We start from the raw sequence: 26,076 nt of genomic DNA, 5'->3' as shown, positions 1-26,076 counted from the left end.
TAATTTTACATGTAAACTTAAAATTTTTCAATACTTTTTGACCATACATTCTTAAAAATTTGACTATTAAAAAATCTTTATCCCAAAAAGTGGGCTCAAAGAATCATCACTACTATACAACTATTAACAAATTCATACTAGACTTTATGAGAAACTTATCTTTCTAGGACATTGATGATATGTTACAAAACGTATATCAATAAAATGGATGGGTATAATTAAGGCAATAAAAGTACAGGAGCCAATATAGTACTGATTAAAATGTTCAAGGATCAATAAATTTTATACAAAAATCCTTTCTAGTCGTTATTCCAAACCGGAAATGGGAAATAGAATTCCACCGAAGGGCAAAACCGACCAATCACCTGGAATGGCAAAACCGACCAATCACCAGACCGCCTCTAGAATGTATCTTCCCTGCCTTAATTTCCAAACCTCAAGCTCTAATCCTCTTCCATACCGCCTTCTTAGACACAGAAACACAGCTAAACGATGTCGCACTTCGGAAGATCTGGACCACCGGATATCAGAGACACTTTTTCTCTATTGGTACTCAACATAACTTTCCGTAAGTACTTCCTCCGCCCCCCTTCCCACGTTACCCTTATTTCGCCTATTTTGTAAATTTTTGTTACTAATCGTGGGAGACATGTTTGAATTTTTTATTTTTTTTAAATTTGGTTTTTGTTGGTTTGTTTTCAGGTACGACTGCTGATGACTTGTTTCCGCTCTTCGATAAGTATGGAAAAGTTGTTGATGTTTTCATCCCGAGAGACCGAAGGTATATGCATTAACATACCCATACACGAATGATTTTGCGTATGCACATATAATTTATATGTAGAAGGTTCTGCTGTAGTTCGGGAATATAGTAAATTGTAATAAACGTGATTTGATTTATTATCCCAGTGCTTTTGATTTATTTATTTTTTATAATTTTGTGGTGTTATTTTATGCTGTTGTTCCTTTTTAATCAGTAAATGGCTTGCTCAAAATTAATCGATCAACAGAATTGAGCGTTCAGCTGACTGCATAATGTGTGATTCCTACACGCCTAGACGCTTTTTATTATTACTATTTTTATATTTTCCCCCTTTTTTAGAAGCCTTTTATTTGACTTTATTTCATTAATTTGTTTTCACTTTTTTAAAATTCTTTTATTTGACCGTAGTTTTAAGTTTTTAAATTACTTTATCAGTACAAAAGTCAAAAAATGACTTTATCCGATAAAGAGATTGATAAGATTTAAGCTATGATATCTACATTATTGCATAATTTTGTGACTTTTGTTGGAAACTTAAGTATGTATAAATTTTCTATAAATCTATTAAATAGGACTTGTTTTTTCTATTATTCTGTTAATAGGACTTGTTTAATTGAAAGTTGAAACTATAAAAAATAGTCTAACTTTTGCATTTCAAAAACTTGGAAATTGTATAATTGACTAATTGTAAAATTTTTTAAGTAAATATATTATTTTATACTTTTAGATTTTTGGTATTTAATATTTTAATTATTAAATGATTAAAAATTTAAAATAATACTGAAAATTAGATTTTTGTTTTTTTTTTTGGCCTAGGCTTGTAAAGCTTGAAACATGGCTTCCACACCTGGCGACGCTTTAGGCTATAATTATAGAATTTTTCTATAATTCTGTTAATAGGACTTGTTTAATTGAAAGTTGAAACTAAAAAAAATAGTCTAACTTTTGCATTTCAAAAACTTGGAAATTGTATAATTGCAAAAATTTCTAGTAAATATATTATTTTATACTTTTAGATTTTTGGTATGTATTATTTTAATTATTAAATGATTAAAAATTTAAAATACTACTGAAAATTAGAATATGTTTTTTTTTTTTTCGGCCTAGGCTTGTAAAGCTTGAATGGCTTCCACACCTGGCCACGCTTTATGCTTTTTAGAACACCATATTTTTTTTAATGTGCTTTACGTTTTCAATTTTCCACATGAATGATTAGAATTGTGTGGATTTATGTTACTCCAGCTTCATACCTCCTACCTTTTCCCCACTCCCATTGGTCTCAATTTATACATATATATGTGGATGTATATTTTAAATGTGGAAATTGAGGTTTCTCCCTACTATTTTGTTTTACATGGCCTTTGATTCCATCTTTTGAACTGAGGTTTTCTTTGTGATAATTGTTACTTAGGACTGGAGATTCAAGGGGCTTTGCATTTGTGCGGTACAAGTATCAAGATGAGGCCCGGAAGGCCGTCGAAAAGCTAGATGGTATGCTTAAAAAATTGAAACAGGGAGCTTTGAACATAATTAAAGTTGTGTAGATTCTCTTTGTGGTGGGTTGATTTTGCTTTGGCTGTCATGTGTAGGAAAACTCGTTGATGGGAGAGAAATAATGGTTCAGTTTGCCAAGTATGGGCCCAATGCTGAACGAATGTAAGTTGATTCAGTTTCGTCACTTTGGTTTCTCTCAGTTTCCAATACCAGGTTTTGATTTATTATGATAAATGCTGGTATTTTTCTTGTTAACTGGCATTTAGTATTCGAATAGAATGATTTTATGTGCAAAATTTCACAGTTTTCAAGCGTATTGAACTCTGACACGACCCAACATGTGTCTACGCCAGGTGGCGTGTCAGAAATTTATATTGATATTCTAGGATCCAACATTTCTTTTGACATGGCTGTTCGATTTAAAATAAAGAAAAAATAGAAAGATAAACAAACCGGGCATAGTCTATTTATGAAATAAAATTGAATGGAGGAGGGCGAATGGTGCTTGATGTTGATAGTGCAGGTTCCAATTATGTCACCTGAGTCGATATGAATCCTAATTTTCATCTAAGAAGATAATGGTATCTACTCACTAATTTTTTTAGTTAAGACTAGTTTTGGCGTTTTAAATTAAAGTAAAAATATCGCCTGTTAATAGAGAAGAAAATGTTATCCAATTTTTAAAAGAGTCAAATCGCATTTGTACTTGATTGTTTATCAAGAAAGATCAACCTTTTTACTTGATTAAATTGCTATATAGTTCTCCAATTAGAATACAAACCTTTGATTTGATTTATATTTGACTCACGAAATTTATTTTACACTATTACATCTGAAAAGTAAAAAATTTATTATTTGATTAACGTGTCTGCAACTTTTTGTGTCAATACCTTTTTCAAAAATTGCTGATCGGCCTGTCTGTTACGGTGCATCATAGGTTGGTTTCGTGGATTAGATGTTTGAAGTTTGTCAGATTTAGCTAGTGCTTCATGCTTTTTATTAGATCAAAGCCATTTCTAACATACTTATGTGTATTTATTGCACCAGTCACAAGGGGAGAATTTCAGAACCAGTTTCCGGGTCAAAAGGGTCAAGAAGCCGCAGTCCTCGGCCAAGGTAAATAATATCCTTTTATACTCTCAATTTAGCCCCCGTTTGGTCCCCATTAAATCTCATCAAATTAATTTAAAATTTTCTCTCCTATTTCCAAGCACACAATCTTTAATAAAATAATATTACACATAAATCGAAAACTTTTCATTTTTTACAACCATCCATTTTTCAAAAAAACACTATTCCCCCATTATAATAAAAAATATTGGGGGCCAAACGGGGACTTAAGGTTGAAATATGTTTTACAGCTTTTGGATGTCATTTGGGTTGTACAAATCTGGAAATGAATTTTAGTTAGCAATCTGCTATCATTGGAAAAAGGAAAAAATCTAGTTGTCATGTTTTGTATTTGTTGTTTTTCAGTTCTTTTACTTGAATTCTTAGTTTTTCTCCAAATGATGCTTTCTGGCCTTCTTGCAAAATGATATTTAAGCCATCATGTGCTGATTTAAATGAAACGAATTCAGGTACCGGGATGATTACAGGGAGAAGGATTACAGGAAGAGAAGCCGCAGCAGCAGTAGGGGTAGATATGAAAAGGAATGGCATCGTGGCAGGGACAGGGACAGGGATTATCGCCATAGAAATCGGAGCCGAAGCAGAAGTCGCAGTCTTACTCCTGGGTATCGCAGAGACCATGGCAGAGGCAAATATGATTATGAGAGGCGTAGTCGAAGTCGGTCTTATGGGAGGTATTAACTTCTTTGTTGTCATCTTCAATTTTTAAATTAATTTTTAGTGCTTTATTATTGTTTTATGAAGCCAATTGGTGTATGTAATAGTGCTTCCCCTGCTCGACGTAGTCTTAGTCCCCAGAGGAGCCCTTCTCCGCGTAAAACAACTTCAAGGGGTGGAAGTCCAGATGCTTGCAATTACATAGAGCGGTCTCCCACCCCAAAAAGTGTCTCTTCTGCTCATCGTGGTACTGATTCTCGTAGCCCTACTCCTCGTTCTGATGCTGATGTGAGTTCTGAAACCCTCTCTCAATTATTTTTTCTGTATTTAAAAGTGTTCATTAAATTGTTATATTTTATATTATTTTTCAGGAGTAAGAGACTGGAGTGAAGTTTGATGGATTGGCTAGCAGCTCTGTGTGGCTGCTTTTGTCTTTCAGAATATTCAGATATATCGTATCATCTATCATCTATTTAGTGGTTGCTAGAAGTGATTTCCTCAAACTTATTCCTAAGGTTGAACTCTTCTTTGTATTGGATCTGTTATGGTTTGTTATGATGGTATCTGCATCTAGTTTATGCAGTTTGACATCATAAAAAATGTCTTAACTCTTGCTTTATAACTCTGCAGTTTCTGTAATGCTTTGAATTTTAGCATCCTTATTAGTTTTCATCAATTAATTTGATTTGCTCTATGATTTGGCTTTCCTGTTACATAAACTGAATTTAGATTATTGAATAATTTACTTATATGAAACCTTTATTGGCCTTCTATAGCTGTGACCATGAGGAGTAGTTGTTGCTGATTGACAAGATGATGCAGCAGCTATTGATGCTGTGCTGTTTTATGATGATGCAGTGGCTGTTGATGCTGCTTTTACTTTGCTGTTGATTGCTATAATTTCTTGCTGATGACAGATTGCAGTTCCTATAAAAACTTTCTGACCAGGTCATAATTGGTAAGGATAACAAACTTAAATGTAGTCTTAAATCACATTGGAATTCTAATTTTGACCTGACAGCGATATATTTACTCCACTGAAAATTTTGAAGTTAAAATGTGAGTTTAGAACCAATCATTTAGAAGGTTGCTGGAGTCCATGTAACGTGCGGATGTGCTGTTGATTAGAGAGATTCCATATGCTGGTTATATTTTCAAGCCACATGTGCAATGTTGCTGTTAAGATGACCATGGTGCTGAGATATTAATTTTCTTGCAGCAATTGGTGGTCTATTCAGCTCTTCATTTAATGTCACTTTTAGGGTGTATTTTTAACACACAACGGTAGTGATCTTGCCTTTGCAATAGGATGCATATCAATAAGCTGATATTTGCACTATGTTACAGCACGAGGTCGTGACTGTAGCTGGGAATTGATAGCCGGTATTTTTGATACACCTCTTGCTCGTAGCTATAGAAACTGATGCTGCTGAGTTGATGAATGGTTTGGTGGCTGTTTTGTAGCTGGGTGCTGTGGAAGTGCTTTGTTCATTTCCTGTTCGATTGCCTCTTGTAGGGATGAAATTGCAGTATGATTCAGTCATCCACCATTCTGTTTCCCACAACTGATCCTTGCTTTCCTGTTGCCTCTTTCACAGAATGTACTATAGCTTTCTTTTTATAAGAATATTTTGGTTTTTTTTTTTTTTTTTTTTTTTTTTTTTTTTTTTTTTTTTTTTTTTTTTTTTTTCAGTATAGATATGTGATGTCTGTGGGAGTGGGTGACTGTTAAAACAGATTTGCTGCTTGATTCTCAAGGATGCTCGATTTATCCGTGCAACCTTGCTACGGTTTAAGCTTATTGGATGCTTTTTATATTAAGAACGCGAACTAATAAAGGAGAATATGTTATTAGGAGAGAATGTTGTGATTTTTTAAACTTGAAGGGATGTGTCTGTATTTTGTTGCAAGTCTGAACGGCTTTCTTTCTAATTTTCTCGAATAGTAATATACTGTAAAAACTCTTATATAGCATGTTCCGGAGTTGATTGTTCCAATGATTACTGAACTTAGGTTCATATCTTTGATTGGTCATTGAAATTTAAAATGTTGAATTTTAGTCATTGGATTTAAGTTCATGTCTTCGGTTGTTCACTGAAGTTTAGAATGTCGGGTTTTTTTGGCAATTGAACTTTGAAAAACTTTATACATTATTTATTGTAAACTTGATATTTTTCAATGTTCAACATATATGTTAATTAGTGAGTAATGTATAGCATTTTTAAAGGTTTAAAATTCGACATTTTAAATTTCGCTGAGTAATCGAAGACATGGATTTAAGTTCAGTTATCAAAACTCAATGTTTTAAATTTTGGTGAGCAAACGAAAACACGGGCATCATTGGAATAATTAATTCACATGCTTCATGCGTGGCCTGGAAAATAATGAAGATGATTAAGAAAACGAAATTAAACTTTTGGCTATTGTATTTTGTCTAAAAGTATGCGCCATGAATACCTAACATGTATTTTGTAGGTGATCCTTGAAAGTCTTTCAACCATTTTTAGTCACAATTTTGAGTTTTATATGCGATTACCACCCTTGGATTTCTGTCTGCTCGAAAGATTAAAATAAAATAAATTGACGTATTAACACATTTAAACGACTGGCGATGATTAGACCTTGTTCAGTTTAGATAAAAAATATTTTCAGTAAATTTTGATAAAAAGGTGATGAAATGTTGTGAGTCCAATGAAAAGTGTGGTTGAAAATAAGTTTAAGAAATTGGAGTCAAGTGGGCTTATTCGATTTAGGCTTAGTAAACTTTTTGAGGTTGCATCACATCTAAGAACATCTTCAATAAACTTTCTATTTTGAAGGAGGATGTTCTATCATTTGGAAAGCATTTATAAATTTAAGGAGTTAAAATTTTGAAGTACTTCAACAAATTATTTATATTTAACACATAATTTTATTACTTCAAAAAAATATTTATTATTTTTTTTCTATATTTTATTTTAACTAATTTTTCTTTAGATTATTTAATTATTATCTTACAGTGAAAATTGAGACACTTTGAATGCATTTAATCATAGAGAGTGGGTTTAGTTCTTCAAATGTTAATTTAAAGAGTTTCTTGAAACATGATTTTAAGGGTTGACTCTTTAAAATAGAGCGCAGTTTATGTTTAAAGAGTTTCTTAAAGATGATCTAATGATCTTAATGGTGAAGAGTACGCTAAATTTCGTTTCTTCGTCCATTTTTATTGACTTGGAAAATTCAAAATCAAGCATGGAAGTAGATAAAGTATGGTGCATCGATGTAGAGTTACTAGATAAATGTTTGTCTAGTTCTAGCAAGTGAACATCATGAGATCGAAAAATTGAGCTATGTGATTTTATTATTATATAGTAAATCGTCAAAATAGATTTGCTGCTCGATTTATCTATGCAATCCGATTGTGGCTTAGCTTATTGGATGCTTTTTATATTATGACTGTTAATCGATCTAGGGGAATGTGTTAATGTTATTAGGCTCCCGTTTGACTCCATTAAATTAAATTTCATTTCTCTTTTTTTTTTCATTTTTAACTACACAATCTTTCATAAAAATAATCTTACGCGTAAATTAAAAATTTTTCATTTTTTTTCAACCACTCATTCTACAAAAAATATTATTCCACCTATTATAATTTAGAATAATGGGACCAAAATGGGGCTAGGAGAGAAAAAAGAAAAAAGAAATTAAATTTTGGCTATATTATGTTTAAAATACCATGCGATAAATATTTCTATCTCTGTTTGACATCCATTAAAAGTGACTTTTTTTAAAAAAACAAAAAAGAGAAAAATGAGTTTTGTAATAGTGATTTTTTTGAGGATGTAATTAAAAAGTAAGAAAAAATTTTAAATTTACGTACAAAATATTTTATTGTGAGAATATGTGACTAAAAATGAGTTTAAGAAAAAAAAGACTTTTAATTTAATGATTGTTAAACGGGGGAATGCAATAGAGTAAATTGGTAATAATTATTTGGTCGAGGTTCTGTTAACTTTTGAGGTTGCAAGAAATGGTGAGAACTATAAACCAATGTGAAGTAGCTAACTTTCCTTTTCATTGTTTTAGACGAAACAACTGAATTGCATTTTTTCTCTCTGCCACTAAAAGACAGACGATGACTTTAGAAGTCTTCTAACACTCCAAAAGTGTTTGATAATAGAATGTTGCCTTCTGCTTCCTGGAAGAATGGACATAGGGAGTGGACTTGAAATTCTTCCCCATTACATACGTAGATTTTATTTCCAATTTTGCATTTATAAATTATAGTTTCATAGCATCTAAATTAATTCAAGCACAAAGTTTAATAATGAAGATGATCGAGAAAACAAAATTAAAATTTTGGCTATTGTACTTTGTCTAAAAGTCTGCGCCCTGAATATTTCACATATATTTTGTACGTGATCTTCGTTAGTCTTTCGACCGTTTTTAATCACAATTTTGGGTTATATAAGCAATTACCACCCTTGGGAATTCAATCCGCTCCAAACATTAAAATAAATAAATAAATAATTGATGTATTAACACATTTAAATGACTTGCGATGATTAGACCCTGTTTGGTTTAGATAAAAATCATATTTTAGCAAATTTTGATAAAAAGTGATGGAATCTTGTGAATTAAATTATGGTTGAAAATGAATTTTAAGAAATTAGAGTCAAAGAAGGGCTTATTCGGTCTAGGATCGGTATACTTTTTGAGGTTGCAGTCACATCTAATGACCTTAATGGAGAGAACTATAGACCAATATGCAGTAGCCATTTTGTTTTTTGCACTTTTTCTTTGATCCATGGTGCGTAGTATTTTGTATTGGACTTGATTTGCTGCCCAATTGTGAAAAAATAAAGGATAGAGACCGACACGATGACTTTAGAAGTCTTTTACACTCCGAAGTCTTTGAAATTCTTCCCCATTACATACGTAGATTTTATTTCCAATTTTGCATCTATAAATTATAGTTTCATAGCATCTAAATTAATCCAAGCACAAACTAAATCCCAGTTTAATAACCATGTTGAAGTACCCCATTTTTACATTTTTCTTGTTCCTGCCTTTTCTCTTCTTTGTTTGTCTTAAACCTGCTTCTGCTTCTTTTGCAGAAGCAAATGCTCTACTGAAATGGAAAGCCACTTTCAAAAATGAGAACAATTCCATTCTAACTTCGTGGACTCATCCAAAAGCAAGAGGTAGTCCTTGCAATTGGTTTGGAGTTATTTGCAGCATCGACGGAAGTGTCAACAAGCTGAACCTCACAAATGCAAATATTTATGCCACCCTCTATAAGTTTCCATTCTCGTCTCTCCCAAATCTTGCTTATATCGATTTCTGCATCAACCGACTTTTTGGCACCATTCCACCTCAAATAGGTAAACTCTCCAAACTCATCTATCTTGATATATCCACAAATCAGCTTACAGGAACCATCCCATCAGAAATAGGCCGAATAACTGGTCTTCGAACTCTTCATTTGGTTGAAAATCAACTTAATGGCTCGATTCCTTCCGAAATAGGACAACTAGTGTCTCTAAGTGAGCTTGCATTGTACAGTAACAAACTTGATGGTCCAATTCCTGTTTCTTTTGGCAATTTGAGAAACTTGACCTTTTTGTATCTTTATAATAATTCTCTTTCTGGATTTATACCCCCTGAAATGGGAAATCTCTCCAATCTTCTAGAGGTTGACATGGACACCAACATGCTGACGGGGCCCATAGCTCCCACTCTAGGGAACTTGAATCAGCTGCAAATTTTGAATCTTTTCAAAAATAAACTTTCTGGTTCGATCCCTCCTGAGTTGGGGAAGCTAAAGTCACTTGAAACCCTGAGTTTAAACTATAATAATCTCACAGGTTTGATCCCAGCCTCTTTAGGCAAAGCTACGGGTCTAACCACTCTGCACCTCTACGCTAATAACCTTTCTGGTCCTATCCCACCAGAGTTGGGGAATTTGAAATCTCTCGGTGAACTAGAATTGAGCGAAAATAATCTAACTGGATCCATCCCTGCTTCATTAGGTGACCTGAGCAATTTAGAATATTTGTTCCTTCGTCAGAACCAACTTTCCGGTCCCATTCCAAGTGAACTAGGAAAACTGAAGAAACTTGTCGTCCTGGAAATGGATGAAAATCAGTTTTCTGGTCATTTGCCAGAGTTATGTGGTGGTGGGTTAATACAAAATTTTACTGTAGATAACAATAGACTTTGGGGTCCAATCCCCGAAAGCTTGAAAAATTGCTCCAGTTTAACCAGAGCCCGATTTGATCACAACCAGTTTTCTGGGAATCTGTCGGAAGAATTCGGTGTCTATCCAAATTTGATGTTCATGGATCTAAGTGACAATAAATTCTATGGTGAACTCTCTGACAATTGGGGTAGTAGCAAACAACTAGAAACACTGAAAATAGCGAAGAACAACCTTTCAGGGAGCATTCCTCCAGAATTTGGAAATTTAAGTCAAATAAAAATACTCGATCTTTCTTCAAACCAGTTATGCGGGGGGATTCCAAAGGAAATTGGGAAGTTAATTTTACTTCTGAAAATTGATCTGAAGGACAATCGGCTTTCTGGGGATATACCTCATGAATTGGGATCATTGTCAAGCTTAAATTACCTAGACCTTTCGAGAAACAGACTGACAGGTCCAATACCTAAAAATTTTCCAAATTCTGAGCAGTTGTTTCACTTGAATTTGAGCTACAATTTTTTAAGCCAAACAATCCCTGTTCAGATTGGTAAGTTAACTCATTTGTCTGCATTGGATATGAGCAGTAATTCACTTACTGGAGAAATACCATCTGAAATAGGATTTTTGTCAAGCTTGGGAATGTTAAACCTCTCTCACAATCACCTCTCTGGATTCATTCCTAAGAGTTTTCAAAAATTGCCTGGCTCGGTGGACATCGATATATCCTATAATGAGTTGGAGGGCCAAATTCCTAATGGCAAGCCCTTTCAGAATGTGTCCATAGAAAAACTACGAGGGAATAAAGGGTTGTGCGGTGATATTGTAGGATTGAAACCATGCAAAGTTCCTCCTCCTGTTGAAAACCACAAGACAGGGAACGGTCTTAAACTCATTTTGATAGTTGCAATTCCCCTTCTTGGGGTACCTCTACTTCTATTTGCACTCGTTGGCATCCTGATCATGTATGATCGCAGAAAGAGGAATTCAATAGATGTAGAAGATGATTTGCTTTTCATATCATCTTTTGATGGAGTAGTCATGTATAAAGACATATTAGAGGCCACCAAAGAATTTGATGCAGCATTTTGCATTGGAGAGGGTGGATGTGGAAGGGTTTACAAGGCGAAGCTTCCATCACAAGATATAGTAGCAGTGAAAAGAATTCATTCATTGTCTGAAATGGCAAATCGTAGAGCGTTTTTAAGCGAAATAAGAGCACTGACAGGAATCAAGCACCGGAACATTGTGAAACTTTATGGTTTCTGCTCAAATGCTCAACACTCGTTTTTGGTCTATCAATACTTTGACAGAGGTAGTCTTGCCAAAACTCTAAGTATAGATGAAGAAGCTAAGACATTGGATTGGCCGAAAAGGGTAAATATTTTGAAGGGTGTGGCTCATGCTTTGTCTTACATGCATCATAGTTGTTCTCCTCCAATTGTTCATCGAGATATCTCAAGCAACAACATTTTGCTTGATACAGAGTACGAGGCACATATTTTAGATTTTGGAACTGCTAAGTTTTTGAAATGCGACTCATCGAATTTGAGCGCTCTTGCAGGCACATATGGTTATGTTGCACCGGGTAATATTTTTTCTTTTTTCATATATATCATCCACGGATTGTTCATACATGATTTTAATTGTATTTGTTCACTGATGTTTTGGCAGAGCTTGCTTACACAATGAAAGTGACAGAAAAGTGTGATGTGTACAGCTTTGGAGTGTTGGCTTTGGAAGTGATCAAAGGAAATCGTCCTGGTGACAGTCTCAGACATGGAGAATTACAGTTTAAGGATTTTTTGGATCCGCGCATTCTTTATCCCAACCTCGAAGAAGAGGAGATTTTGATGTTCGTTGTTAAACTTGCAACTAAATGCATTCACTCTAATCCACAATTTCGTCCAACCATGGACGTTGTTTCTGATATGCTTAGTGCATCCACCACCATCTCAGTGATTTCTTAAAAGCATGAATTTTGAAAGTTTGCAAATGATGCCAATTGTTTTTATGTATTTTTGTTCCTTTGATGTATTTCTGCTATTTCCAATAAAATTAGGCATCAAACTTTTCCTTGTTTATTGTTTACTATGAATATTGTTATTTTGTACTAGAAGTAGTGGATATGGCAAAACTACCTTGCAGAAAGTCATATGAAATGGAAACACTTTTCCTTTGACTTATAATATTTTGGCTTTAAATTGTTTTAAGATGTGGAAAGATTTCTATCCTTTGATATATGATTCATTGTGTTGTTTAGATGATATCGAGTTTGTAGTATCGTTACAAATTATCTCCTTTATTTATCCTAAACCTGCTTCTGGATCTGCTGTTGAAGCAAATGCTCTACTGAAATGGAAAACCAGTTTTGAAAATCCCTACAATTCACTACTAAATTCATGGACTTTTGAGCCCCATAATTCCACCAATTTTTCAAGCCATCCAAAAGCAACTGCCAATCCTTGCAATTGGTATGAAGTTTCTTGCATCTATGGAAGTGTTCATAGCTAAACCTCACAAATGCAAGTATTTATGCCACCCACTGTAAATTTCCATTCTCGTCTCTCCAAGACTTGTTTATATAAATCTAATCAACAATCGGCATTTTGGATCGGTACCTGTTAAAATGGGAAATTTCATCAATCTTGTACAAGTTGACATGGACACTAACTTGATGACAGGTGCTATAACTCCTCCAAATCTAGATACTTAAATTTGGAAGTATTATCATTTAATTTTTTCTTAAAATCATAAATGCGAAAGGACGAATTTAATTTTTTATAACGTTATTGACATCTATAACTTTATTTATGAAAATAATTTGTACTTAATGAAATATAAGACAATTAATTAAAACTTAACTTCATTTCAAAAAGAAATCAATATTTAAATTATGACCTTGTTTGAGCCCCATTTGGAGGAAAATAATACATTTTGAATAGTAGATTGATGGAGAATGTGTGGTTAAAATTAAGGACAAGTTTTGGATTAATTTACATGTAATATTATTTTGTTGAAAAATGTGTGGTTGGAAATGAGTTTTGGAAAAATGAATTTTTAGAAGAATGAGGCTCAAATAAGGGCTATATTAGTATTGAGTCTGTCTCACCTCAAGTTGTCGTCCCGAATTATCTTGTCTTTATCATTTGAAAATGGGGAGGGATAACGTGGAATAGGCTATCGCTCAATAAGCAAACATCATGCATATGATATATGCTTATGATATGCGTATGAATTATTATAAAGTGAAAGTATCTCAATATGTATCCCCTTTCTCATTCATTTCTTTAAAAACATTAACATTGACATGTGAGCTCACTTGATGTATTGCCCAGTCAATGAGAATGCAGTGGGCAATTATCATTTGAAACTCAATTCGTCCTACCTATAATACCGTAAAACGATTAGTATTAACATTATCATTGAACACTGGTTGGGTGCGTCGATCCCCCACGCTCCATTTCCCACTCACGCCTTTCATGGCATTGACATACACCTCATAATAAACACATTCGAAATACATATCTTTTTGAAGTATTCCTCAACTTATTGACATTTGAAATCTTTTTATTTCATGAAACTTCATGTATGCTTATGAATGCACTGATATGTATAAATATGTCATGAGAAGTATTCATGAAATAAAAAGTTATGATCAAATATCATGTTCATGTAAGAACAATTTAAGCAAACGTTTATACATTTAACCACATGATGTATGCATAAAAATAATGGGAGGTTTACTTGCTTGAAATCTTTAGCAATTTACTTTTAGAATGACAAGTGGAGATGTCCTTAGCCTCCCACAAAGTCTACGTGCCAATCATTCTAGGTCATTAATATTCACTTGATTGTCATTAATATTCACTTAAAATTTCAACAATATTTGTCTTAAAAGTCAATCTACATTCTTATTCTTTTAAGGTAAATTATTCGTTATGGTTGCCATCAATAATTTATGTGTAAACAAGCTTGCCAAAGCTCATATATAATTTTAGAAGTTGAAACAGCTGCTAAAGCCGAACAAAGTGCTAACTGGTAGAATTTGTAAGATAAAAAATAATATTTTCTTTTAAGATGTTATCAATGGATGTGAGAGGGGGGTGGGGGACGAAAGAGAGCAAGAAAGGTGCAAGATGTATTACTTTTCTTTCTAAAATTAACACATTCAATTAATTTCTTACAACCATCGAACTAAGAACAATGTTTAGTAACAAAATAGAAGGCCGGTGTAATGAACAACGTAATGAAGCATATGGGTGTGTGTGTATATGTCCACTGTCACTTGCGTGTCTGTATGAAAATTTTCAGTAGACCACAACTCATATTATTCCTCCAAAATTGCAGTAAACACAAAGTCAACCATTATTCAAAGTAAATCATAATCATACCATATTGAAAGCAGTCTATTCAAATCCCAAATGGCGGCCAACAGTCCGATATTAGGCAGGGAAGAAAGTATCGACTTAATTTACCAAGAAAGTGTAATAAGGCAAAAATCTTGACTCCTAAATTTAATGACATCTAATTAGGTATAATGTGTACCAATTAACTATTGGGATCTTTTATTTATTCCTATTAACTTATTTAAGCCTTAAATTGGTTCCATTAGCTTACTAAATTCTCATCATTTTATTCAATTATTATCTTTCAATTAATTTACCCACAAATGTACTTATTAATAAAGAAATTTTCAACTTGGCGTCTAGGCTCAATCTAAAAGTAAGTCAAGTTAAAAGTGCATGGTAAAAACGATATATTGTATAATTTAATCTAAGCTTACTATAACTATAAATTTATTAAACTTAAATTAATAGACACGTTGGTTGTTTAGGGCGTCCAAAGAACATTCCTCCATAAAATAGATAATTATAAGTCACGATGAAAATAATTATACTAATGAAACAATAAATGTAACATAAATAAAATTAATCCAGGTAGATATGATAATCACCGAAAACAAGTATGTTGCGTTATAGCTGCCATATCCCCGACTGTCTGAAACTTGAATCAGCTTCAAGTTTTGCACCTTTTCAAAAATCAACTTTATGGTTCAATTCCCTCTGAGCTAGAAAAAAGCTAAAATCACTTCAGAGCCTAAGTTTAGGGACAAATAATCTTATAGATCCAATTCCAGCTTCGTTAGGAGAAGCAACGCATGCAATTATTCTAAGCATCTTTGATAATAAAGTTTCTGTTTCAATTTCTTTAGAGTTAGGGACTAAACTTGAGGAGAAATAATCTCCCAGGTCCCATCCCAACTTCCTTAGGTGAATTGAGCCATTTATATTTTTCGTCCCTACCTCGCAACAAACTTTCTGGTTCGATAAATTTCTAATAATTTATTTCCAAAGTATTTAATTTATTTATAAAAACAAGGGAGCGTCACAGGTAATAAAAATTTTATTTTACTTTCATTTTCTTTTAATTGAAAAATACGACGGAGATTCGCATGTGTGGTTCTTTCTTCTCCATTTTCTTTAATTGAAAAATACGATAGAGATTTGCATGTGTGGTTCTTTCTTTTCCATTTTCTTCTAATGCAAAAATATCAAAGAGAAACCGCATGTGTGGTTCTCTATTTTCCATTTTCAACATTTTAAATTTAGAGAACCGCATTTATGGTTCTCTCTTTTTCTATTTCACTTTCCGTTTTCTTTTAATGTCTACCTAACCTACATTTATTTCAAAAATATTTAACCCTGAAGTTTAAATTTGTAATGAAATTTAATGTCTGAAAAATTTCTAAAAATATTTATTTTGAAAATATTTAATACTGAAATGTAAATTCTGATTTCAAAAATTATTTTATTTAAAAGTTGTTTGTTGTACTATTTTTCCTCCGATAAATTTGTAACTTATTTTTGAAGTTTTAAAATTATTTACAAAAACAAGGGAGCTCCGCAAGTTTAAAAAAAATAAAAAATAAACAAAATAAACAAATTTTTTTTTTTTTATTAGAATTTTAACAGTCAATATATTTTCGACCTAATCTATGTTAAGAAGGAATAAGAATTGTTTATTAAAAGTCAGGGAATCTAAAGCGCAGGCAGACAAGGTGAGTGATTGAATTTCAGGTCGTGGGGCAAAAATATCATGTCCACCGAGCTCCTTCCTCTTGCCATCGGAAATTTGTTTCTTCAACATTGCCTCAGACTCACTTTCCGGATTTCCACTTAACTCCCGCTGCTTTGCCACTTAGTCAGACTAGTTGGCTTCTCGGGAAAAACTGTTTCTTCTTCACCAAAAGAATTGTGACTGATTCCCGCGAATGCTTGCTAATAAGTAATAACAATTCAACCCATCATAAGGTAGGTAATAAATCTTCCAAACTCATAATATAGAATTGTATAATAAAATTAAGGTTAACCGGAGAACATTAAACAAATACCTGGTACGTTCATAATCCTGTTTGTTCGCCGAGTTCTGCTCAGTATCCTCAGCTTCTGATGCTCCATTTTCTCCCTTGGATCTGAATATGCCACTGGCAGTTATTTCCTTCATTTTATAGTCTGAACATGGTTTCCTGCAATGGCCAAAAGCCCAAAACAGTAATTGAAGGAGACATGTTTTTCCGTAAGTACATCTCCCCTTTACCCTTATTTCACCCATTGTGTGAATTTTTTAATACTGAAATGTAAATTCTGATTTCAAAAATTATTTTATTTAAAAGTTGTTTGTTGTACTATTTTTCCTCCGATAAATTTCTAACTTATTTTTGAAGTTTTAAAATTATTTACAAAAACAAGGGAGCTCCGCAAGTTTAAAAAAAATAAAAAATAAAAAAAATAAACAATTTTTTTTTTTTATTAGAATTTTAACATTCAATATATTTTCGACCTAATCTATGTTAAGAAGAAATAAGAATTGTTTATTAAAAGTCAGGGAATCTAAAGCGCAAGCAGACAAGGTGAGTGATTGAATTTCAGGTCGTAGGGCAAAAATATCATGTCCACCGAGCTCCTTCCTCTTGCTGTCGGAAATTTGTTTCTTCAACATTGCCTCAGACTCACTTTCCAGATTTCCACTTAACTCCCGCTGCTTTGCCACTTAGTCAGACTAGTTGGCTTCTTGGGAGAAACTATTTCTTATTCACCAAAAGAATTGTGACTGATTCCCGCGAATGCTTGCTAATAAGTAATAACAATTCAACCCATCATAAGGTAGGTAATAAATGTTCCAAACTCATAATATGGAATTGTATAATAAAATTAAGGTTAACCGGAGAATATTAAACAAATACCTGGTACGTTCATAATCCTGTTTGTTCGCCGAGTTCTGCTCAGTATCCTCAGATTCTGATGCTCCATTTTCTCCCTTGGATCTGACTATGCCACTGGCAGTTATTTCCTTCATTTTATAGTCTGAACATGGTTTCCTGCAATGGCCAAAAGTCCAAAACAGTAATTGAAGGAGACATGTTTTTCCGTAAGTACATCTCCCCTTTACCCTTATTTCACCCATTGTGTGAATTTTTGTTGCTAATTGAAGGAGACGTTTAATTTTTTATTTGGTTTTTGTTGGCTTATTTTTAGGTACAACTGCTGATGACTTGTTTCCATATTCAATATGGAAAATTTGTTTACGTTTTTCATTCCAAGAGACCAAAGGTAAATGCACAAGGTTCAGCTGTCATTCGCGAATATGGTAAATTGTAATAAACGTACGTTGATTTAAAAATTGCGCCTTTTAAAAAGAGAAGAAAACGTTCCATTATTTAAAATAGTCCAATCACACGTGTACTTAATTGGTTAGGAAGAAAAATCCATCTTTTACTTGATTAAATTGCTATTTAGATCTCCGATTAAAATACAAAGGAAATGAGACTTGATTTATATTTGATGATTTGTTAACATTCAACAGTAGTGATCTAGCCTTTGCAATAGGATGCGTAGCAATAAGCTGATGTCGGTTGCATTATGTTACAGCACATGAGGTCGTGGCTGTAGCTGGGAAGTGATAGCTCTTCTTGCTCGTAGATATAGAAACTGATGCTGCTGGTTTTGATGAATGGTTTGGTAACTGTTGAAGTGCTTTGTTCATTTCCTGTTTGATTGCCTCTTGTAGGGATGAAATTGCAGTATGATTCAGTCATCCTCTATTCCGTTTCCCACAAGTGACCCTCGCTTGCCGATTGCCACTTTCACGGGATGTACGATAGCTTTCTTTTTATAAGGATTTTTCGGGGTATTTTAAATAACTTTTTCCTTCTTGTTTGATTGCCCTGTATAGATGTACGGAGTTTTTCTCTACAAAAAACTACCGTCATTTTAATGGAGTCCAAACAGGGGCTCAAAAACAGCTTCTTTTTCTTTTTCCTGTCATGTAGAAAATGATATTATGACCAAACTTGGAATTCAATCTCCTCCAAAGAAATCTCGAGTTAAAAATAAATAAATAAATTGGTGATAATTATTTGGCTGAGGTTCTGTTACGTTTTGAGGTTGCAGGAACATCTAATGACCCTAATGGTGAGAACTATAAACAATATGAAGTAGCTAACTTTCTTTTTCATTGTTTTAGACGAAATAAATGAGTTGCTGCCAATTTTGACAAAAATAACCGATAAAGACCTGGATTTGCATTTTTTTTCTCTGCTCATTGAAGACAGACAATGACTTCAGAGGTTCTTAACACTCCAAAAGTCTTTGGTAATAGAATGCTGTCTTCCAGCAAGAATGGACTTAGGGAGTGGACTTGAAATTCTACCCCATTACTTGCATCTATAAATTACAGTTTCATAGCATCTAAAATAATCCAAACACAGACTAAATCCCAGTTTACTAAACATGTTGAAGTACCCCATTTTTACATTTTTCTTGTTCCTACCTTTTCTCTTCTTTGTTTGTCTTAAACCTGCTTCTGCTTCTTTTGCAGAAGCAAATGCTCTACTGATATGGAAAGCCACTTTCAAAAAAGAGAACAATTCCATTCTAACTTCGTGGACTCATCCAAAAGCAAGTGGTAGTCCTTGCAATTGGTTTGGAGTTTTTTGCAGCATTGACGGAAGTGTCAACAGCTTGAACCTCACAAATGCAAATATTAATGCCACCCTCTATAAGTTTCCGTTCTCGTCTCTCCCAAATCTTGCTTCTATCGATTTCTTCATCAACCGACTTTTTGGCACCATTCCACCTCAAATAGGTAAACTCTCAAAACTCGTCTATCTTGATATATCCAAAAATCAGCTTACAGGAACCATCCCATCAGAAATAGGCCGACTAACTAGTCTTCGAACTCTTCATTTGGTTGAAAATCAATTTAATGGCTCGATTCCTTCTGAAATAGGCCAACTAGTGTCTCTAAGTGAGCTTGCATTGTACAGTAACAAATTTGATGGTTCAATTCCCGTTTCTTTTGGCAATTTGAGAAACTTGACCTTTTTGTATCTTTATAATAATTCTCTTTCTGGATTTATGCCCCCTGAAATGGGAAATCTCATCAATCTTGTAGAGGTTTTCATGTACACTAACATGCTGACGGGCCCCATACCTCCCACTCTAGGGAACTTGAATAAACTGCAAATTTTTGATCTTTTCGAAAATCAACTTTCTGGTTCAATCCCTCCTGAGTTGGGAAAGTTAAAGTCACTTGAAATCCTGAGCTTAGCCAATAATAATCTAACTGGTTTGATCCCAGCCTCTTTAGGCGAAGCTACAGGTCTAATCACTCTGCACCTCTATGCTAATAACCTTTCTGGTCCCATCCCAAGAGAGTTGGGAAATCTGAAATCTCTAAGTGACCTAGAATTGAGTGAAAATAAATTGACTGGACCCATCCCTGCTTCATTAGGTGACCTGAGCAATTTAGAATATGTGTTCCTTCGTCAGAACCAACTTTCCGGTCCCATTCCAAGTGAACTAGGAAAACTGAAGAAACTTGTCTTCCTAGAAATGGATGAAAATCAGTTTTCTGGTCATTTGCCTGAGTTATGCAGTGGTGGGTTAATAAAACGTTTTACTTTGAGTAACAATAGACTTTCAGGTCCAATCCCTGAAAGCTTGAAAACTTGTTCCAGTTTGACCAGAGCCCGATTTGATCACAACAAGTTTTCTGGGAATCTGTCCAAAGAATTCGGTGTCTATCCAAATTTGACGTTCATGGATCTAAGTGACAATAAATTTTATGGTGAACTCTCTGACAATTGGGGTAGTAGCAAACGACTAGAAACACTGAAAATAGCGAAGAACAACCTTTCAGGGAGCATTCCTCCAGATTTTGGAAATTTAAATCAAATACAAATACTCAATCTTTCTTCAAACCAGTTATGTGGGGAGATTCCAAAGGAAATTGGGAAGTTAGTTTTACTTCTGAAAATTGATCTGAACGACAATCGACTTTCTGGGAATATACCTCACGAATTGGGATCATTTTCAAGCTTAAATTACCTAGACCTTTCGAGAAACAGACTGACAGGTCCAATACCTAAAAATTTTCCAAATTCTGAGCAGTTGTTTCACTTGAATTTGAGCTACAATTTTTTAAGCCAAACAATCCCTGTTCAGATTGGTAAGTTAACTCATTTGGCTGCATTGGATATGAGCAGTAATTCACTTACTGGAGAAATACCATATGAAATAGGATTTTTGTCAAGTTTGGGAATGTTAAACCTCTCGCACAATCGCCTCTCTGGATTCATTCCTGAGAGTTTTCAAAAATTGCCTGGCTCGGTGGACATCGATATATCCTATAATGAGTTGGAGGGCCACATTCCTAATGGCAAGCCCTTTCAGAATGTGTCTATAGAAAAACTACGAGGGAATAAAGGATTGTGCGGTAATATTGCAGGATTGCAACCATGCAAAGTTCCTCCTATTAAAAACCACAAGATAGGGAAAGGTCACAAACTCATTTTGATAGTTGCAATTCCTCTTATTGGGGCACCTCTACTTCTATTTGCACTCGTTGGCATCCTGATCATGTACGAACGCAGAAAGAGGAATTCAAGAGATGCAGAAGATGATTTGCTTTCCATATCATCTTTCGATGGAGTGGTCATGTATAAAGGCATATTAGAGGCCACCAACGAATTTGATGCAGCATTTTGCATTGGAGAGGGTGGATGTGGAAGGGTTTACAAGGCAAAGCTTCCATCACAAGATACAGTAGCAGTGAAAACAATTCATTCCTTGTCGGAAATGGCAAATCGTAGAGCTTTCTTAAGTGAAATAAGAGCACTGACAGGAATCAAGCACCGGAACATTGTGAAACTTTATGGTTTCTGCTCAAATGCACAATACTCATTTTTGGTCTATCAATACTTTGACAAAGGTAGTCTGGCCAAAATTCTAAGTATAGATGAAGAAGCTAAGATATTGGATTGGCCTAGAAGGGTAAATATCTTGCGGGGTGTGGCTTATGCTTTGTCTTACATGCATCATAGTTGTTCTCCTCCAATTGTTCATCGAGATATATCGAGCAACAACATTTTGCTTGATATAGATTACGAGGCTCATATTTCGGATTTTGGTACTGCTAAGTTTTTGAAATGCGACTCATCAAATTTGAGCGCTCTTGCAGGCACATATGGTTATGTTGCACCAGGTAATATTTTTTTCTTATATTTCATTCACAGATTGTTCATACATGATTTTAATTATATTTGTTCACTGACCTTTGGCAGAGCTTGCTTACACAATGAAAGTGACAGAAAAGTGTGATGTGTATAGCTTTGGAGTGTTGGCTTTCGAAGTGATCAAAGGAAATCATCTAGGTGACAGTCTCATAAATGTTACAACTTCATCACATGGAGAATTACAGTTTAAGGATTTTTTGGATCCGCGCATTCTGTATCCCAACCCCAAAGAAGAGGAGATTTTGATGTTCATTGTTAAACTTGCGACTAAATGCATTCACTCCAATCCACAATTTCGTCCAACCATGCACGTTGTTTCTGATATGCTTAGTGCATCCACCACCATCTCAGTGATTTCTTAAAAGCATGAATTTTATGAAAGTTTGCAAATGATGCCAATTGTTTTTATGTATTTTTGTTCCTTCGATGGATTTTCGCTAGTTCCAATAAAACTACGCATCAAACTTTTCATTGTTTAAGGTTTGCTATGAATATTGTTGTGTTGTAACTAAACTAGTGGATATGGCAAGACTACCTTGCAGCAAGGCTTTAAATTGTTTTAAGATGTGGAAAGATTTCTATCCTTTGATATATGATTCATCACGTCGTATAGATGATATCGAGTTTGTGATATCGTCATTACTTTTCTCTTTTATTTATCCTAGACTTGCTTTTGCTTTTGCTTCTACCTTTGCTGTTGAAGCAATTGCTCTATGAAACGGAAAATGAGTTTTGAAAATTTCTACAATTCATGGACTTTGATCCCCATAATTCCACCAATTTTTCAAGCCATCCAATAGCAACTACTAGTCCTTGCAATTGGTGTGAAGTTTCTTGAATCTATGGAAGTGTTCATAGTTGAAGCTCACAAATTGTTAAAACTTGAGGTTCCATCTTAAAATGTCAACCTTATTAAGAGGAGTAGTCTAAAATATTTTTAAGTTGGTCAATATTTCGATATTTAACCAATGTGAAAATTTTATCCCTTAACACAAATGCAGGTATTCATGCCACCAACTGTAAATTTCCATTCTCATCTCTCCAAAACCTGCTTATGTGAATCTAAGCATCAATCAGCATTTTGGATCAGTTCGTACTAAAATTGGAAATTTCATCAATCTTGTACTGGTTGACATGGACACTAACTTGCTGACACGTGTTGCAACACCTCCAAATCTAAATGCCTAAATTTGAAAGTATTATCATATAGTTTTCTCTTAAAATCATAAATGCGAAAGGGAGATTTAATTTTTCTATAACGTGATTAACATCAATAACTTTATTTATGAAAATAATTTGTACTTAATGAAATATAAGAAAATTAATTAAAACTTAACTTTATTTCAAAATGAAATCAATATTTAAATTATATTAGTATTGATTTTGTCTCACCACAAATTGTCGTCTCGAATCATCTTGCCTTTATCATCTGAAAATTGGGAGGGATAAGTGGAATGGTCTAATGCTGAGTAAGCAAATCCCACACATATGATGCATGCTTATGAATTACAATGAAGTAAAAGTATCACAATATATATTCACTTTTTCATTCATTTCTATTATTTGCAACTCACTTAACAATTTACTTTTGGAATGACAAGTGGTGATGTCCTTAGCCTCCCATGAAGTCTACATGCCAATCATCCTAGGTCATTAATATTCATTTAAAATTTCAACAATATTTATCCTAAAAGTCAATCCATATCCTTATTCTTTTAAGATAAAATTTTCATTATGGTTGCCATTAATAATTACCTCTAAACAAACGTGCTAAAGCTCATATACAATTTTAGAAGTTGAAACAACTGCTAGAGCCCTATCAACTGAACGAAGTGCTAAATGGTAGAATTTTTAAGAGAAAAAAAAAAGTCTTTTAAGATGTTATCAATGGATGTGAGATGGGGCACGAAAGAGAGCAAGAAAGGTGCAAGATAATACTTTTCTTTCTAAAATTAACACATTCAATTAATTTCTTAATTGCAACCATCGAACTAAGAACAATGTTTAGTAACAAAATAGAAGGCCGGCTCAATGAACAATGTATAAAAGAGATGACTCGTGATTGAAGACTCAAATTTTTCGAACCAAATTTCCAGTGAAAAAGACAGACTTAGGTCTTGATCATACCTTGTACATATTTTAAATTTTATATAAATAAATAAATATACAACTTTCGTTCAATTAACCCCTTTTGTTTTTGCGGAAATAAAATTATTCAACTTCGAATACTTAGACGATATAACAGATAAGCATGTGTGTCTGTATGAATATTTCCAATAGACCACAATTCATATAATTCCACCAAAATTGCAGTAAGCACAAAGTCAATCATTTATCAAAGTAAAGCATAATATTATACCTTATTGAAATTAGTACATTTAAATCCCAATTGGTGAACAGTCCGACATTAGGCAGGGAAGAAAGTATCGACTTAATTTACCAAGGAAGTGTAATAAGGCAAAAATCTTGAATCCTGAATTTTATGACGTCTAATTAGGTATAATTTATACCAATTAACTATTGGGATCCCTTATTTATTCCAATTAACTCATTTAAGCCTTAAATTGGTTCCATAAGGTTACTAAATTTTCATTATTTTATTCAATTATTGTCTTTCAGTTAATTTACCCAAAGATGTACTTATTAATAAAGAACATTTCAACTCGGCGTCTAGGCTCAATCCAATAGTATGTCGAGTTAAATATGCATAGTAAAAATCTCTATATTGTATAATTTAATCTAAGCTTACATTTGGGCCATTTATATTTCGTCCCTATCTCACAACAAACTTTTTGGCTCGATTACAAGTGAATAGGGAAAATTGAAGAAACTACTTAGGCTGACATTGTAAAGAAATTGATTATCTGGTCATTTTCCAGAGTTATGTGTTGGTGAAGTGCTAGAAAGATTCCGTGCGTTCTAATATATTTTTTGGTCCAATCGCTCAAAGCTGAAAAAACTGCTCCAGTCTTTCAAAGTGCGATTTGAACACAACCAGTTTTCTGAGAATATGTCCGAAGAATTTGGGGTCTAGCCAAATTTGACATTCTTGGATGTTAGAAATTGAATCAATTGTTATAAATATTAAAGATTAGATAATGGGCTAGATGAAAATAAACACAAATACAAGAACACAAGATTTACGGAGAAACCCTACATGTGGTAAAATCATAGACAAAGGTGAAAAATCCACTATATCAAAACTAAGGAGTTACAATATGTAATTTGGGATCTTACTAGACTTTCCCTCTAAATCTCTATTGAAGAGTCTCACTATTAACCTAAATCCCCTAGATCACTATCTAAGTCGATCAAATAAATATGTATAATACACCACATTTATAATACAAAAATCCCTAACATACTAGGAGAATTAAACATGAAAGTCTAAAACAAGGTGAAGTCCTATTATAATAGGTAAATTCAATAGATGAGTATTGGAGTTGAGATAGGAGTCTAAATATTGCCAAATACAACTTTGACTTCTTCAAGGCATACTATCAACTCTCAATAGAATTTGGATCACTACTGAACTCTAACAAATCTCTAACTTTACACGAATTCCACTGCAATGAAAAAAGCTTCAAAAAATTTTCACCTAGAAACGAATTTCACTCCAATGAATAAAACTTAACTCTTAAACTCCAACAAAATTTCTCCAAACAAAACACTCCCAAATTACTCCATCTCGTCTACAAAGCCAATTTAGGATAAACTCAGCATTTACCAACTGAATCCAAGCACTATTTATCTACAGAATTACCTTAAGTATCAAATTTATTTTGAATTATTACCACGACCAACAAAATCACAACTAACTCCACCTAAGCTAGTATCAGGTTCTTCAATACCAAATTTACTTGAATTACCACTATTAGCAACCTGGCCAAAAATCGACTCCATCTAAGTTGACGCTTATCAATCCATAAGCAAAAAAATCAGCCTCACCGAACACCTCTTGAGGTCTCATATCGCTTTTCTTCAATTTAGGGTCAACTACGTCAGACGTGATCATTGAACCTTTCAAAACATATAACTGGGACCTTATCTGCTCCTTTATCAAAACACGATCCTGATGTTGCTTCTCCTCCTGCGTCCTAATAAACATCTACCGTAACGAAAATCTAATGTTGCAATCCAAAAGAATAATATAAAATTCATACTTGTAGTCTTGAAACAATCGAACCTCATTCTAAGTTGCTCAAACCTTGCTCTAATACAAACCTAGCTGGCTCTCACATGAACTACCGAACCTTAGCTTTGATTCCACATGTA

The 26,076-nt window shown here is 33.7% G+C and overlaps 3 protein-coding genes across 13 annotated transcripts; all 3 read left to right on the top strand.

The window, feature by feature from the left end:
• Window positions 1–412: 412 nt before the first annotated feature.
• LOC111376397 (serine/arginine-rich splicing factor SC35-like) lies at window positions 413–6,019 on the top strand. 9 transcript variants are annotated; one of them, XR_002699475.1, is made up of 11 exons: window positions 416–568; window positions 703–781; window positions 2,175–2,254; window positions 2,353–2,419; window positions 3,305–3,373; window positions 3,838–4,062; window positions 4,153–4,333; window positions 4,417–4,560; window positions 4,822–5,428; window positions 5,510–5,574; window positions 5,739–6,019. XR_002699475.1 is itself a non-coding variant. In XM_022999359.1 (8 exons), exons 1-8 carry the CDS (start codon window positions 493–495, stop codon window positions 4,420–4,422), a joined length of 762 nt encoding a protein of 253 aa, XP_022855127.1. In that variant the 5' UTR covers window positions 413–492; the 3' UTR covers window positions 4,423–4,739. The 9 variants fall into 9 exon arrangements, 2 of the variants coding, with proteins under 2 accessions (XP_022855127.1, XP_022855126.1); XR_002699472.1 differs by having other exon boundaries at window positions 4,822–5,574; XR_002699474.1 differs by lacking the exon at window positions 5,739–6,019 and having other exon boundaries at window positions 4,822–5,003; window positions 5,393–5,688.
• A 2,984-nt stretch (window positions 6,020–9,003) lies between these two features.
• Window positions 9,004–12,412, top strand: LOC111376396 (MDIS1-interacting receptor like kinase 2-like). Its single transcript, XM_022999357.1, has 2 exons — window positions 9,004–11,811; window positions 11,898–12,412. Exons 1-2 carry the CDS (start codon window positions 9,054–9,056, stop codon window positions 12,191–12,193), a joined length of 3,054 nt encoding a protein of 1,017 aa, XP_022855125.1. The 5' UTR covers window positions 9,004–9,053; the 3' UTR covers window positions 12,194–12,412.
• A 4,211-nt stretch (window positions 12,413–16,623) lies between these two features.
• LOC111376395 (MDIS1-interacting receptor like kinase 2-like) lies at window positions 16,624–22,418 on the top strand. Of its 3 annotated transcripts, none has more exons than XM_022999355.1 (4): window positions 16,624–16,802; window positions 17,762–17,836; window positions 18,155–21,770; window positions 21,850–22,418. In XM_022999355.1, exons 3-4 carry the CDS (start codon window positions 19,016–19,018, stop codon window positions 22,161–22,163), a joined length of 3,069 nt encoding a protein of 1,022 aa, XP_022855123.1. In that variant the 5' UTR covers window positions 16,624–16,802; window positions 17,762–17,836; window positions 18,155–19,015; the 3' UTR covers window positions 22,164–22,418. The 3 variants fall into 3 exon arrangements, with proteins under 3 accessions (XP_022855123.1, XP_022855121.1, XP_022855124.1); XM_022999353.1 differs by lacking the exon at window positions 16,624–16,802 and adding an exon at window positions 17,350–17,654; XM_022999356.1 differs by lacking the exons at window positions 16,624–16,802; window positions 17,762–17,836 and having other exon boundaries at window positions 17,863–21,770.
• The last annotated feature ends 3,658 nt before the right edge of the window (window positions 22,419–26,076 follow it).

The sequence above is a fragment of the Olea europaea genome, unplaced genomic scaffold (genome assembly GCF_002742605.1).
Source record: "Olea europaea var. sylvestris unplaced genomic scaffold, O_europaea_v1 scaffold1500, whole genome shotgun sequence".
In the NCBI taxonomy this organism is placed as follows: Eukaryota; Viridiplantae; Streptophyta; class Magnoliopsida; order Lamiales; family Oleaceae; genus Olea; species Olea europaea.
The sequence above is the reverse complement of the archived record's forward strand: the minus strand, read 5'-3'. Positions and strand labels throughout refer to the sequence as shown.